Source organism: Echeneis naucrates, chromosome 19 (assembly GCF_900963305.1).
Source record: "Echeneis naucrates chromosome 19, fEcheNa1.1, whole genome shotgun sequence".
Taxonomy (NCBI): Eukaryota; Metazoa; Chordata; class Actinopteri; order Carangiformes; family Echeneidae; genus Echeneis; species Echeneis naucrates.
This window is the reverse complement of record NC_042529.1, coordinates 1602930-1618122: the sequence shown is the minus strand read 5'-3', so window position 1 is coordinate 1618122 and position 15193 is coordinate 1602930. Positions and strand designations below refer to the sequence as shown.

The 15193-nt window shown below is 42.9% G+C and overlaps 2 protein-coding genes across 5 annotated transcripts; both read right to left on the bottom strand.

The window, feature by feature from the left end:
- Window positions 1–218: 218 nt before the first annotated feature.
- Window positions 219–6111, bottom strand: tap2t (transporter associated with antigen processing, subunit type t, teleost specific). 3 transcript variants are annotated; one of them, XM_029528522.1, is made up of 13 exons: window positions 5867–6111; window positions 5668–5793; window positions 4628–5176; window positions 4412–4526; window positions 4189–4319; window positions 3825–4030; window positions 3301–3498; window positions 2590–2718; window positions 2308–2499; window positions 2031–2204; window positions 1656–1815; window positions 1146–1282; window positions 219–905 (listed from the first exon to the last, which is right to left on the bottom strand). In XM_029528522.1, exons 3-13 carry the CDS (start codon window positions 5130–5132, stop codon window positions 711–713), a joined length of 2142 nt encoding a protein of 713 aa, XP_029384382.1. In that variant the 5' UTR covers window positions 5133–5176; window positions 5668–5793; window positions 5867–6111; the 3' UTR covers window positions 219–710. The 3 variants fall into 3 exon arrangements, with proteins under 3 accessions (XP_029384382.1, XP_029384380.1, XP_029384381.1); XM_029528520.1 differs by having other exon boundaries at window positions 5668–5765; window positions 5867–6110; XM_029528521.1 differs by having other exon boundaries at window positions 5668–5762; window positions 5867–6110.
- Window positions 6112–6478: 367 nt separating this feature from the next.
- slc16a5a (solute carrier family 16 member 5a) lies at window positions 6479–14940 on the bottom strand. Of its 2 annotated transcripts, none has more exons than XM_029528494.1 (5): window positions 14832–14940; window positions 12548–13008; window positions 10789–10932; window positions 9622–10461; window positions 6479–8245 (listed from the first exon to the last, which is right to left on the bottom strand). In XM_029528494.1, exons 2-5 carry the CDS (start codon window positions 12900–12902, stop codon window positions 8001–8003), a joined length of 1584 nt encoding a protein of 527 aa, XP_029384354.1. In that variant the 5' UTR covers window positions 12903–13008; window positions 14832–14940; the 3' UTR covers window positions 6479–8000. The 2 variants fall into 2 exon arrangements, with proteins under 2 accessions (XP_029384354.1, XP_029384355.1); XM_029528495.1 differs by lacking the exon at window positions 14832–14940 and adding an exon at window positions 14099–14232 and having other exon boundaries at window positions 8001–8245.
- Between the last annotated feature and the right edge of the window lie 253 nt (window positions 14941–15193).

The following is a 15193-nucleotide window of genomic DNA, read 5'->3' as shown; positions in this document are numbered from 1 at the left end:
CTGGAAAATCCATCCCCTTTAGCCTGAAACAGACAGCACCATCAATCATCAACTTCTTCTTTAGAATAACACCCAATCATTCAGGGGCAGATTGGGACTGTTCACAATTTAACTTTAAGAAACAAGTCAAACATCTGATAAACATAAATGAGACGTACAGGAGCTTTCACTGAGCTAATAAATCAGTCAGGGAGAAGGAGGGACGTCTTCCCATTGACTTCAATACAAACAGACTTTTATTTAAAACAGTGGAGTTGCCCCCCCCCGTGGTCACTATAATGCACCAGTTTTACATCCAACCTGTGAAGTAAGTGAAAATATACAACATATCTTTTTATGATTGGGTAAATTGATTCATTATTACCTGCCAATGTGCTGTTAATGAGTACAGACCATTTTTTAAGACCATAAGTCTTACCTTTTCTCAAAAAAACAAAAAAACAAAAAACAAAAACACACTTATAATGATTGAGGTTTACACAGCATTGCCTTAAAAATACCATGGAGCCATCAACATGAGTCAGAGTCATTTCTGTACATCATTAAATCACATCAATGTTCTCTGGTTAGTAAAATTCTTTCGAAATGCATGACACTCGTAGACCTCACGACTCCTTCATACACTGTAGATGCTCTGCACTACAAAAGTTACAGGAGTCACGTTTAAATCACCCAACTTTCAGACACATATTACAAATTCAGTGTTCGTCTCAGCTGTGTTGGGAGAACAGCGCCTCTTTCAAACAATAGTATCGTCCTCTCTTGGCCATCAGCTCCTGGTGAGTCCCCTCTTCCACGACTCTTCCATGCTCTATAAAGATGATGTGATCGGCCATTTCAACGGTCTTCAGCTGATGAGCCACCACCAGGATGGTCCGACCACAAGACAGAACCTCCTGCAGGACCTGAGACACAAGACCCCACAGAGAAAGGCCCTGTTAGTCCACGGCCACTCTGTTCATTTTGTTGTTATTATTTTAGAGACTGAGAACTGATATCGTCTATTTTAGTATGATGTGTCAAAGTGTTGACGGTGAAAAAGGCAGTTAACCCACATTCAGCATCCTGATGGTTAGCTTAACCCTGGAAATGGGAAGACTCCTGCGTTACAGGAGCTAAATTGGTGTCATCTGTGGCTAACTTACAGCATGCTGTGCGTCTACGTCCAGTTTGCTGGTGGCCTCGTCCAGTATGATGACCTGTGGATCTCGGATCAGCGCCCTGATAATGGCAATGCACTGCTTCTGTCCATCTGAGAGTTTACCGCCACATTCCCCAACATCTTTGTGGACAAAAATAAACACAGAACAGACACTTAGGTGGAATACAAGATATATTAAAAACAAGTGTATGTGGTTTTGACTGAGTCAGTCAGCTCCTGTGTTTGTGCCTCTTTAACTTTCCTGCAGTCAACTATTGTTGAAACATCCCATATGTACAGTAGCTTCTCTGTGCTGCCAAAAGTTTATATTTTACTACTTTCCAGTCATGTGTCAGCTATAGTTTCACTAACAGTGTGCGTCAGAGCACAGAGAAAAATTGTTTGTGGCTATTGCAGCTGATGAATAATTACCTAAGAACAATTGATGACCATGTATTATATGTATGTGGGAAAAGATGCTCTATGGAGCATGACATCACGCACAGCTCTGTACCTGTGTCATATTCATTTTCTAATCCAGATATGAAGTTGTCTGCATTGGCCTTCTTCGCCGCTTCCTTCACCTTCTCGATGCTGCAGTCCTTCAGGCCATATTCAATATTATATCTCAGTGAACCAGAAAACAGCACAGGATTCTGGGATACCACGGCCAACTGAGTACAAAGTAAACATTAATTAGTATTAGTAACATATGATGACAATGGGGAGGAACACCTGAACCTTGATGGCCGCATAAGTGATTAATTAACCAGAAAAACTTAACAAACTTTACAGCATTAAAAATGAGAGCTCCACCGTGCTTGTTGATACAATTTGCTTGATAAATAAACTACTTATTTAAAACAGTCTGTACATGAGCCAACTGTACCTTCTGATGGAGGTATTTGTGTTTGTAGTGGTGCAGTGGTTCTCCATCCAGCACAATCTGTCCCTCCTGAGGCTCATACAGCCTCTTCATGAGGCTCACACAGGAGGTCTTTCCACCACCAGAGGGACCCACAAGGGCGGTCATCTTTCCTGGCTGCAGCTCCATTGAAACTGACTGGACAGTGCAGGTAATGACAAGAGGGGACATTTGTGGTTCATCCAAGACTGAGCTCATATTTAACATGATGATGCAGTCAGGTGTTGTCTACATCAATTACCTTTAAGGCTACTTTATCTGGAGGAGCTGAGGGGTAGGCAAATGTCACGTTTCGGAAAACAATTCTTCCTTCTAGCTCCTCAGGAGCTAACTCTCCCTCCCTCTTACATTTTGGTGTTCTGTCCAGATAGCTGAACACTTTGGAAATGACTCCAACTGTGGACATCGTTTCTCCATAGCTATACAAAATCTCCTGCAGCGAAAATAAATAAACCATCAGTGGCAGGTAAATGCATTTTACTAGGGGAGGTTTATCACTGTGAATATTCATAACTTAGTTCACCTTTAAATTGTTAGTCATGGGTTTCTGGTAGAGTAAAAAGGATATGAGGCTGCCTAAACTGAGCCGGCCGGATGAGATCAGGCTGCGGGCTCGTAACAGCATGAAGATCTTTATTCCCAGAGTCACCAGCTAATTTGAAAAAGCACACAGACAGAAATTAAACACACTGTAGATAAAAAACATATTAAATAAAAATTATATCTGTCTATATATATATATATATATATATACAGTACTTCTATAGTAATATATATATATACTAATATATATATATTGTTAAAGAGGCACAATATATATATATATATATATATATATTACTATAGAAGTACTGTGCCCTGACCCACATTTCTGCCAGGAAAAGAAACATCGGAGAGGATACATTAAACTATTTGAAGGTCTTTACATCTAATAAATAAGCACTTAGTATCTCAGAATGGTTCAATTCCTTTGATGTACTATCTAATAATTTTAACTTAAAATTTCATAGTTTTAAATTGCTCCCCCATGTGTTAAAATCTTGGCTTTATCAACATTTCTCTTCATCATTTTGACTCAAGAATATAAATTACTGTCACATAAGTTTCGATTTGCCTTAATTTGACTCAGAGTTTTTGATTTGACTGTTTTGACTTTTCCTGGTGGAAATGGCTCAACACTGACCGAGTGCTTTAAAATTCAGTATGTCCTTCTGCTTCATTAGCATCATTTTACCCTCCGGAGAAAGCAGAAGGTCACTCTGTAGATTCCTGAACGTCTCTTCACAGCACACATCTGGTCCAGAGCTTCATTATACCTCCTCATTTCATCTTCCTCTGCTTTAAAGCTGCGGACGGTGCGGATCCCACCGATAGTTTGAGAAGCCTGGTCCTTGTTCTGAGCCTGACAGTCCTGCATCTGCTCTTTCAGATCCTGTTTGACAAAGAGCACAGACTTACTCTGGGACAAGGAATTCTTATCTTATTCTTTAATTGAAAACTGTTTGATTCATTGGTTCAGTCATTATTTTACTCCCATCATGGAATTGGAGGAGTTGTGGGAAGGAACCTTAAATATTAATCAGTGTGGTAAAGAGTCATTGTCCGATCAGTAACTTCTTGCATTAGCACTCCCACTACTGGTGACTGAAAGGAACTGTGTGGACAAGCAGCAGGCTCATTGATCTGTCAACAATACTACACACCCCCATTTTCTATTACTGCCTACTCAGTCTCAGTGGTAGTGTGGTTTACACCTGCCTTGGACAAAGAGATGTATTTGTTCTGTATGATGGCCAAGAGTGGCATCTCTATACAAGTGAGCACAGTGAGCTCCCAGGACAAGCCCAACATCACTCTGAGCATGAGGACCGTTTTGACTGTGCTGCGGACCAGTGCGTTGGCATTCAGTGCTACTGTGCGGCCCATCTTGTCCACGTCAGAGTGCAGGCGGGAGGAAAGAGGACCTGGGTGATAGGTGGTAGAAAGTACAGCAGCTTTAACTAGAAGCATTATAGGTGCACACATGCCTCAACTCCGTCCATCTCTGTAAAACAAAAACAAACTTTTGGATGCAGTACATTCCTTAACAAACGTGTCAAATATGCTTACATGGCCTCCTCACCTGGTTTGTTCTCCTCAAAGAAGTGCACTTCCTGCTGCATGAGGGTGTGGAACAGCAGGTGCTTAAGTCTTTTGTTTAGTCTGGCCAGTGTGCACATAAATATGCCTCCTCTCAAGCCAGAGAACATAGCACTGTTAAGACGAAGACAGTGCTAATTAGTTTTTAAGTCACTGAAACAAATGACATTTAGTGAGTAGAAATCATGGCAAGTTTGTCTCATTACCTTCCAAGGGAGAAAAGCGCCAGCTGCCCAACTGCATTACCAAAGCTGACTTCAAGCACTTCACCTCTAAGCATATCAATCACCATCCCCTGATAAAGCGGAATATATGTGTCACCTGTTATAAAAGATAAATGTCACTAATTAACAAGAATGATACTGTATATAGTGTTCATCTGTAATGTGATTATATACAGCATGTCATTATTTCACACTTACATATAACTCCTAATATGAGGAAACTAAAAGCTGCAATCAGATGAAGGGTGTCTGGTCTGAAATATTTCACCACCCTCAAAAGCAACTGTTTTGTATCAAGTTTGACGGCATCTTTTCTTGTCTTTTGATTACCACAGAGACCCTTTTCCCAAACCACACAGGCCAGTGAAGCAGACATCGGGCCCAACAGCAGCATGCTGAGGTTGGGAGATGGTCCTGTATAAGCCTCAAGGGGATTTTTCAAAAGGAACCGTCCGCTTTCAAACACAGGACAGATAAGGCAGAGGAGTGCTACCAGCCTGTGGAGCACAGCCCGGTGCTTTCCATCAGTCAGCATGGAGGTGAAACTGTGTAGAACTGCCCATTTTGCTGCTCCATATGTCCACATGACTGCCAGCTGACCACGGGTCGGACACTCCAGCAGCACCAGTCCTGCCCGTCCTGCCACGTTCAGCAAGACGTCGAAAAGAAGAATGACAAATCCACATGTTGCCGCCTTTGTCATTTCTCTTTGGAGGCCAGTCAGACTGCACGATGCTGAATCTGGTCCTAGAAGAGCAGTTATTACTGTTAATCTGTCCACCGATTACTGATTAAAATACTTCTAACACATTTCACATCACTTTATCCCTCAAACCTACAACACTTAGGAAGGAAAGGCTTCTTGTCTTATCTAACACTGAGGCGGTTGGAGTGGGAACATCTGCTTTGGAGTCCTACATCCAAAAACTGGGCATAAGTAAAAACACATGTGTCAGAACTTCACATGATGCTGTTTTATTGTTATATATCTGCTTTAAATATACTACAGTCTTGCATAATCGTCACCTGTTCTATAAGATGTTGTTTGTTGGTCTCACAATCATCAGAACATTAACTACAGCTGTCCAAAAACTGTGGTTTAGTACATTATCTCCCCGAAATGAAAGAATAAAGCAGCACAGCATAGTCATGTACAATATTAGGATACAGTAGCTTATGCAGAGTATAAAACAGCTAAAACCTTTTCTGAATTAATCGTATTTGTGTTAAAGAACTACCGAACAGTTTGGTGAGGAGCTGCTGTTGTTAGCTTCCAGCTGCGGCCGGTTGAAAAGCCAAAAACAGAAGAAACGATCTGGCTGATGAATTCATTCTGCTGGATTAACAAAACAAAAACAAACCGTCTAAAACAAACAGTTTTTATTATTTTTTTTTTTACAGATTTCAGTGGAGTAACGGGGCCGGTCGGGTACTCACAGTCAGTCCTCCCGGTAAGCTAACTCCAACGGTTACTTTCGTTTTCACTTTCAGTTGTGTTTCCAAAAATTACTAAATCCAAACAAACCCAAACCGGCTGGGAAAACACGACGTTTCAACCACTGGCTTCATTTTTGTGTGTTATTTCCTTCCAGCATGTTAGAAGACTTTTTAAAACTTCCATGGTGGCGTTTCAACGCTTAACGATTCACAACGTAGCCACAAGATGGCGGCAACTCCCGCCCATGTCCTGGTCATGTTTTTCGTTTTCCGGGAAAAGCGGTCTTTCAAAATAATGGCACGGGTCAGTGCTGCCTTTGGTTGATGTCTGCAGATTTCACTAAAAAGATTTAACACAACACTGCAGGAATACGTTTTTTCTTTTTAATTTCAATTCCTAGCAAAAGAGTTTAGCATAAACAAATCAGCGAAGGTTTGTTTGTAACAGATTTTGAACAGTGCTTTATAAATACAGATTATTATTATTAGGATTATTCTAGAGCTGCAGTACCAAAGTGCCAAATTACAGTAGCTGGCAAAGTTAGTTACAAAGGAAACGTTTCACACATTCAATATAGCTGAAAATTGTTGTATTTACACTCAAAGAAAAAAAAAAACCACAACAAATTAAAGTTTTTAAATTCAAACATTTATTTTCCCTCTGATCATAATATATAAATATTTCATAATAAAAAGGTATTTGGCCCAAAGTGAGACAAGCTCTAAAAATGATAAATGAATAATAAATCCTCTCATCATGGAGACATCTCGGTTACGCTTGTTTCTGCAACACAGCTCGTACCTGAAATCAATATTTTACTTTGTCATCTGACAACATAGCTTTGCTCACACCCACTGTTCATTTATCAAAATATAAGTTTGTCACATTAAATCATAGATTTGATCTGAAGAGAAATTCAGTTACAGTGTCATAAATTGCGTCAATTGTGCGCAGCTACTTTGTCAGCTACTGACTCTTCGAAGCATCATCCCATGAAATGGGTCAAACCATTGCACCTTGAAATCCTCTGCCTCTCTCCTATGTGTTCCTGAAGGGGGTGATAGCCTCCTTTGGTTGGATATTATCTTTTGGAAATACATAAAAAAGGCACTGTTCCATTACGGAATGAAATCATCTGGACAAAAAAATAAAGCATGATTAATTCGCTGCCACTACAGAGTACATTCCTTTTCTATTTCAGATGGTGATCGTCCAAAAGATTCAACTTTGTCTACAGTATACAGCTTCAATGATATAAAGCAACTGAAACTCATTAACGTGGGTGCAAGCAGCGCAACATACAGCATTTAATGCCTTCACTATAGTCAGAACATGAGAAGTAAATTTAGCCTGAGGTAAATAAAAAAAAGCCACAAAAAGCACACTATCCTTTCCTAGATTCTGTCAAAGGTCTACTATAACACATCTGCAGTGATTGACAGTTAAATGATGAGGCTGGTGTTATTCTAGTTTTCATTTGTCAAGGAATCCCTAGAAAAGATCAAATTTAATACAAATACAAAGTCTGTTATAACTTATTTCAGATGTCAATAAGAAAATTTTAACTGTCGTTTAGTTTAAGGTTTGATTTTGAGTCTTTTAGGGATTTTCTGACAGTAAGAAAACTATTAAATAACTCCAACTTTTTAAATCATAAATCTATCATATCCTAAATCCTACTTTTTTGCCACCTTGATTGGATTTTACAACTTAGTCACTTGTTGCATGATGACAACCTTTCAGCTTTTTGTGTCTGTGAACCTTTCAAACACAAATGTATAGAAATGATTGAATGAATTCTTTAGGAGAGGCTCATGTGTGTCATTTGGCTTGATAAAGGGAGATACGTGTGATAGCTTGTGTATCAGCAGCATTTTTACAAAAAACAGTACAATCACATTGTAAGTTCTCATCTGTTCATTTTGGTATGGAGGATCCAACCTCGCCAAACAATTCATAATATTTGTTCTGGCTTTTATGACATCTCAGATTGTAGGAGTTTAGGGAAATCTTTTGGGTTTTAGCCACACAAAAGCAAACTTTGCACACTCCGGTCACACCAAGAAAGCTGGGGCAAACATCAGCAGTTATTTGCAGACCTGTCTGAAGAGGAGTGCGATGTGTGCTTAAGGTTTACAGGCTGGTGATATACTCGGCTCCGTTGGCCTTGTCTTTGTCTCCCTCTGTGGGCACGCTGCTATACTGGCACCCAGGAGCCGGGTCGGCTGGCATGGCTGGCTGACTCTGAATCAACGCCTTCCTCTGCTTTTTGTCGAGCCAGTAAAACGACACCATGAGGAACACAGCTGATGAGGCAACAACGGCACTGCAGGCAACGAAAACGTGGAAGTACTGCCCTGTCCTGTCAACCAGGATTCCTGCAACAACAAACAGCAATTAAGTCTCCATTTTATGTTTCTTTGGTGTGTCTGACTTTTTTAGATCAAATGTTTGCTTATAATTACAAGCGTCATAGGTGTGATGATGTTAATAATAACAAGAACTCTTCAACGGTATGACTGCTGGTGGGCCCAAAATGGGTCAGGACCTCATGGAGACAGACAACTGATCATCAAACAATTCAACAAATATGAAAGATGAAGTTCAAAATTTCTGTAATGGGGACAAATCCTAACATATCTCTTTTCAGGAGACATTCATTGGCACCAATAAAATTAAGGATTGCTTAATATAGCTCTTTTCACATTTGTTAAGTAAATAAAAGTAATTCTCAAATATGTTTTATTGCGAGCATACATCAGCATACATAAAAATACATATTAGTTTGTAGTGCAATTACAGAGTGCTCCTGTTTTCTTCTTCTAAATAAAAAGGAGCAATTAATTTAAAAGAAACGACCACGTGCAATCTGTGTGCACGGCCTTCCAAAGCCTTCAGCAGACGGACCGGCTGCCTGTGCTGTCACATCACTGCCTGGCCGTGAAGCAGTCACATTTAAACTAATGGAGCATACCTGTCATTTGAGACAGAGGCCGCTCTGAGAGGGAGACACGCTGCCCTCTCTCTGCTCTGCTGACACTAAAGTCCACTGAAGCACACACTTCACTCCCTTTTTCTGTGTGCACGACTGACAGACTGACTGCAAACAGCAGCAGCCTGACGCAGGAGGTCACAGCACAAAAAACCCCAGCACAGATATGCAGGTCCAGTTTCCTAAGGCCATTTCAACGTGTGTATGGTGTTTCTGATTTATGATCTGCATTAGATTAGCACCAAACTGGTGCTAAACTGATGGTGCCACACGGCTACTTTCTACGTAAGCATTTATCCGAAGGTGCACTGCACACACCAGAGAAGATGGAGCCGATCCAAATGTCTCTATTTATAAGTTGGTGCGACTAGCTGGAAGTTGGAGGATCAAAAGGTCGACTGCAAAAAGCGTCTCAGTAAATAATGCAGTGAGATGCACTAAAACCTGAGAGATGTCTCCAAAGCTGGAACAATCTCTTTGACTCTGAAACAGGTTTTGTTTACAGTGTCATCAGCTTTGTCACAGGAACTCTCTGAAGGTTCACAGTCAGATCTGACTTTTTTTTTTTATCCCCTCACAGGTTTAACAGACAGAGGTCAAATCTACAACCTGTCACTGGTTTCTCCAACATGCCTATCACAATGTGCATTTTCTCTCTGCATGAATCAGAAATGTGACTCAAACAGTGATTTCATTTTCTACCTCCAGCACCATATCTTCTTCTGTGATCTCTTAATGCCCGCCCCCCTTTTGTTGCATTACCTGCCAGTGGGGGCCCAATCAGCAGCGTGATGCTCTCCATGACGGCGAGCAGGCCGAGGGCCGAAGGGAAGCGGCTCATCTCCACTATATCCATGAGGACGGTGAACATCAGGGAGCCAACCACGCTCATGGAGAGCCCGTAGATCACCACGTAGCACAGCAGTACGGGGAAGCTGGGCCCGAAGCAGCAGATGCTGTTACTGAGCCCGTTGACCAGCAAGGCCAGAGCGAATACGTAAATGTGTCGCCCTTTGAACCAGGCCATGTTGAAGATGATGCCGATGGGCGGCCGCACCACGATGTTAACGACACCCAGGATGGAGATCAGCAGCGCGGCTCGGCCCTGTTCCATGTTGTTTGCTGTGGCGTAGGGAATCAGGTACACCAGGGGCACCACGAACCCGAGCATCATCCAGGTGATGCCGATGGCGTACACACAGTAACGAGAGTTGTTGCACATCTGATCAAAGGCCATGTGTTTACTCAAGGAAGCCAGCAGGCTGTTCCATAATGTCCTAGCCCTCCCCTTATCCGTCCTCACAAGTTCCTCCTCTGGCGGAGGGGGCCCGTGGTTCATCAGGGGCTGGCCTCGATGCCGGGGGAGCTGGAGGGGCCTCATCACCGCCCCGCACACGCAGCAGTTCAGCAGCACGGCCCCCAGCACCAGGAAGCTTCCTCTCCAGCCCAGCTCTATGTGGAGGTAGTTACCCAGGACGGGCAGCGTGCACAGTCCCAGAGCTGTGCCCGTGGAGGACATGGCGTTGGCAAATGCGCGGCGACGCACAAAGTAGTGTCCCAGTATTGTCACGGCTGGTTGGAAGCTGAAGCAGAAACCAAGTCCTGGAATGACACATCATAAAGAGAACTGGATCTTTTTCCATCCCAATCTGATCTATGCTTTTAAAACTGAATGATCAGGGTGGAAACTGGCGAAACATACAATGAACACAACACAAGCAGTCAAATAATCACATGGGGTGTAGCTGGACCTGAACTTGCCTCAGATAATAAGCTCAAATTTGTTGTGGCAGCTTAATTCCTCCATCCTGAATCTATAAATTCAAAGCATGGCCCGTTTTCTGGCTGTTAATCTGCTGAATACCTCACCGCCTGGTCTTTTTTCCACGGTGGTGATGGAGCAGGTAAATCTGTTGAATGTTTGCTGACCTGTAATAATCCCCGCCGTGATGTAGAGCTCGGTGATGGAGTTGGTGAAGGAGCTGGCAGCCATTCCCAGCCCGCTCAGGACTCCGCCCAACATGACGGTGGCTCTGCAACCAAAGTGCTCCACCAGCACGCTGCAGAAGGGACCTGTGGATCCAATGTAATGCTCTTAGTTTTAATGCAGAGGGGAACGGAGACGGGTTTAAAGCTTACACTGCAGAGAGGGGGTTGTTTTCTTAATCCTGCTGCATATTTCACATAACTCCTGTTAATCTGCACTTGCTGAAGTACTGAAAATATGGCAGCTTGTTTATATTTTATTATTTTCTTATATTTTCACTTACATTACTTTTTTCCTTTTTTGTTTCCATCTCCTCTTTTCGTTGTGTTTCAGTCACTGCTCATAAAGCAATCTCTGCCTGAGTGAGAAGTTTCCTGTTGCCTCCGAGCTAAATACAGAGTAATATTGGCTAAAGGTCACTAGAGAGGAGTGGTAAATGTTTTAAACACATTGCGGTGCCTTTGTTGTCAAGCAACAGTGCTGCAAGGTACTGATGGATATTAAACAGACTGAAGTAAGCTTGAACAGGCATCACAGGTCTGAAACATTTATAATTGATCCCCTTTTAGGAGACAGTTCAACATATCAGCCTCACATTGTGACCTTCCTTCTCACTGAGCTACAGTCTGTCAGACTGATTTGTAGGCTGCAGCTCACAAAAAATGAAATGCAATCGTCTTAACAAACTTTGAAAGAGCCACGAAGATCATGCCATGTACGCAAAGACTATCCAAATGAAAACCAGCACGAGCAGCATGTGAGATAATAATGTGCTGTGATCTGGAGATGGAGACAGACTGGTATGTCTCTGCCTTCAGGTCACTGGCTCATGAGCTGCTCGTTTAATGAAGATAAACCTGAGATTCTTGTCACATTTATTCCAGCTCAGGAACATTTTTAAGATCAAAGCTTTGATTTAAAAAAAAAAAAAAAAAAGTGGGTGCACTTATCTCACACACAACACACACACACACACACACACACAGACACACACACACACACACACACACACACACACACACACACACACACACACACACACACACACCCCCCTCTAGACTTCTCCTTAAAGTCCATCTTTACATCTTTAAATACATACATACAGTGCCTTGCTCGTTATGCCAGCTCATTGGTTATTTCCTTTTAACAGTAGTTTCCTGTCTGTTTGCGGGTTAGCTGTGTCAACTGTGATAAGCCGGACAGTTACGTCAGACAGTCTGTTCGCCTCCCTGAAGAATCTAATGCGTTAGCCGAAGCAGCAAAAGCACAAAGAGCATTAAGTTGAATCAAAATGGACTAGTGCTTCTAAAATCAAGTTTATGTGGAAAACAATAAGTGTGCCATGTTGTCTTTGATGAATGACCTCCAGTAGCTTTAAGGATTGAATTCCTGTTGTGTTCACACACTGAAGGCAGTGTGAGCGGTGAGACAGCAGCAGTTTCTCATGGAGTAATATTTTTAAATCAACACTGGCACAGCAAGAGAGTTGAATCCAGAGTCTAGAGTCCCACAGTCTGGTTTCACCACAGCAACAACTGGTTGAAACCCACACTCCCTTCAGGTGAGGGAGCATTAAAGGGCAGTTCGTAATGAAAACAGGAACAAGAGGACTGTGCAAACTAATTATGTGGGATTGTTTATATCACATAACACAGCGAGCCCTGGGAGATCACAGGGTTTCATGCCTCACTGCTACGTTACCTCCTGCATGAAGCACCGATGTCATGATGGAGGGCACCCAGGACGTCTCACTGTTGGTGGCGTGGAACTCATTCTGCAGGTCAGTGTAGAAGAGTCCCACACAGGAGGGGAAGGCCAGGGTCAAAGCCAGGACCAGGATGGTGGCAACCAGGACCACCCAGCCCCAGCCACCATCTGGAGCTGCTACAGCCACAGATTGTCCTCGTTCCCCTCTCCGCTCCCCCTCCTCGGATTCACAGTCGAGGGCCTCTTGCACCTTCTCATGCTCCATGACGATGGCCTGCTCACGAACCCCGTCGGCCTCCGAGTGCAGGACGCGTTCACGTGTCCGTCCGATTCCATTTCTCTGAGTCATCTTCTGCTTGGCAGTTCAGGCCCGACTCCCGTGTTTGCTCTGCAGGGTGTGTGAGTTCTTCTGCTGCCCATGTCACTGAAACTCCAGCAGCGACCTTTCAGGAAACCTTTAACGACAAAAGCAAACAATCCGTCAGATTGTCTCGGACAACTATTCCTCTGCCATGAAAGCTTCATCTGATGTTCGTCGTTTTCAGAGGGTGAACCCTGTTGGCCTCAGTGATTCTCTAACTTTTTAAAGGTTAAAATCTGGACGTATAAGTGTAAAATCCCAACAATGGTCAGATTTCCAGGAAACCTTCTACAGAGATTCATATTTCCCAGAATAACTTTGATGACTCTTCACCTTTTATCTACCGTGAAGTTGAGATTTGCAGGTTTCAACAACCAGGAATTTCTGTACAAACTTCTGTATTCATCTTATTCTTGGGATAACTTATAAAACCTTTTTCATTTGGTGTCAGGTCAGAGGAGAGGAACAGGAGTGAGTTTGGACAAACCAAACAGTTTTCATACGTAGTTGGAGGCGATCGGAGTTAACTGTAATAAAAACAAAAATCCGCCTGCACATCTTCAAATGGAAAAAATGGCATGTTGGCACATTAATGCATAAAATGCTGAAAAGCTCCTGCCTCCAAAGGCTGCAGCAGGATTTAGCCGCTTCCTGTTGTTGCTCCAGGGCCTGAATTTTAACAGAATGAGACTTTCAGAGCTAAATGTCTACAGGACAGACTGAGTTCTGGTGTGCGCGGGCAATCAGAGGAGCATGACACCAACATGCGCTCGGATGAAGGAGCCTTTGTGCGAATGTTGGATCTGAATCGGAAAAGGCACCGACCAGCAGAGAAACGCTGCGGCAGGTCGTGTTTCTGAGAACAGCGGGGGAGTGACAGAACTCTGAGGTCAAAGGTCCCAAACAATTTTAAACATTTCTGTTCTTTTAGTGCTGCAGAACCGAACAAGTCACATCTAAACTCTGAATTATAAATGACAGAACATGAAATGAAAACTACAATTTCATTTGGTTAATTCAACCAATTAAAGTCATGAATTCCACATTCATCAGAAACGTCCGATGAACTGACTGACAGATTTCAGTATTTGACTGGCAGGTGGATTTATTCATCTTCCTTGTTCCCAAAATAAAAAACCAAGTGGAATTCAGAAACACACAAATTCTTGATTCAACCAACAAACCGTTGTTGCTGTTGTTGTTTTCCCACTCAGACTATCCAAAGAGTCTCAGAGGATTTCGGATCCTTTGATGAGGAAGAGTGATGCTGAACAACCTCCCTGGATCTGATGGATCTGATGGATCTGATGGATCTGAAGGATCTGATGGATCTGAAGGATCTGAAGGATCTCTCTGGATCTGATGGATCTCTCTGGATCTGATGGATCTCTCTGGATCTGATGGATCTGAAGGATCTGATGGATCTGAAGGATCTCTCTGGATCTGAAGGATTTCCTGGATCTGAAGGATTTGATGCATCTCCCTGGATGTGACGGATCTCTCTTTATCTCTCTGGATCTGAAGGATCTCTCTGGATCGATCTGAAGGATCTCTCTGGATCTGATCTGAAGGATCTCTCTGGATCTGATCTGAAGGATTTCCTGGATCTCCCTGGATCTCCTGGATCTTCTCCACGTGGCAGCCGCTCTTCATTTCGGCAGAAAATCACACGGACAGTCCGGACATGGTCCACCCAGCCCGGGCTCATCCGACGGGCTTCTCCGCTGCTCTTCTTCTGATTATCATCATGATTATTTTCTTCATTTCTCTAAAAGCCCAGACTTCCTGAAACATGCTTGTTGTTCTGCTCTGAGGCCGGTCTGCTCCTTTGTGTCACGGGTTCGGCACTTTCGGACCAAAGAGGAAGCGATTTCAGCCCTTTTTAAAAATGCAGAATAAAAACAGAAACAGGCTCACCTTCAGATCTTCCTGCTGCCGGAGCTCACACCGTCTGTCGGGTCCCCCCGGCTCCGGATCGGTGCCTCGGAGGTCTGCTGCTCTTCTGTCGGTGGGAGGGGACCGAGCGGCGTCCGAGCTGGGAGGAGCCTCCGGGGGCCCGGGGGGGTCAGCAATATCACATTTAAATACCAGTATTTTATTTCATCATATTGGAGAAAACCGTATCCGCTGAAAGTGTATTTTTGAATTTTGTTGTCTATTTCTGGACTAATTACACATTTAATTATCATTACATATGAAACATGTTAAAAAATAAACTAACTTTAACTAATTATGAATCTGAAAATCTGGAAAGTCACTGAGTTTTACTTTGCATAGAA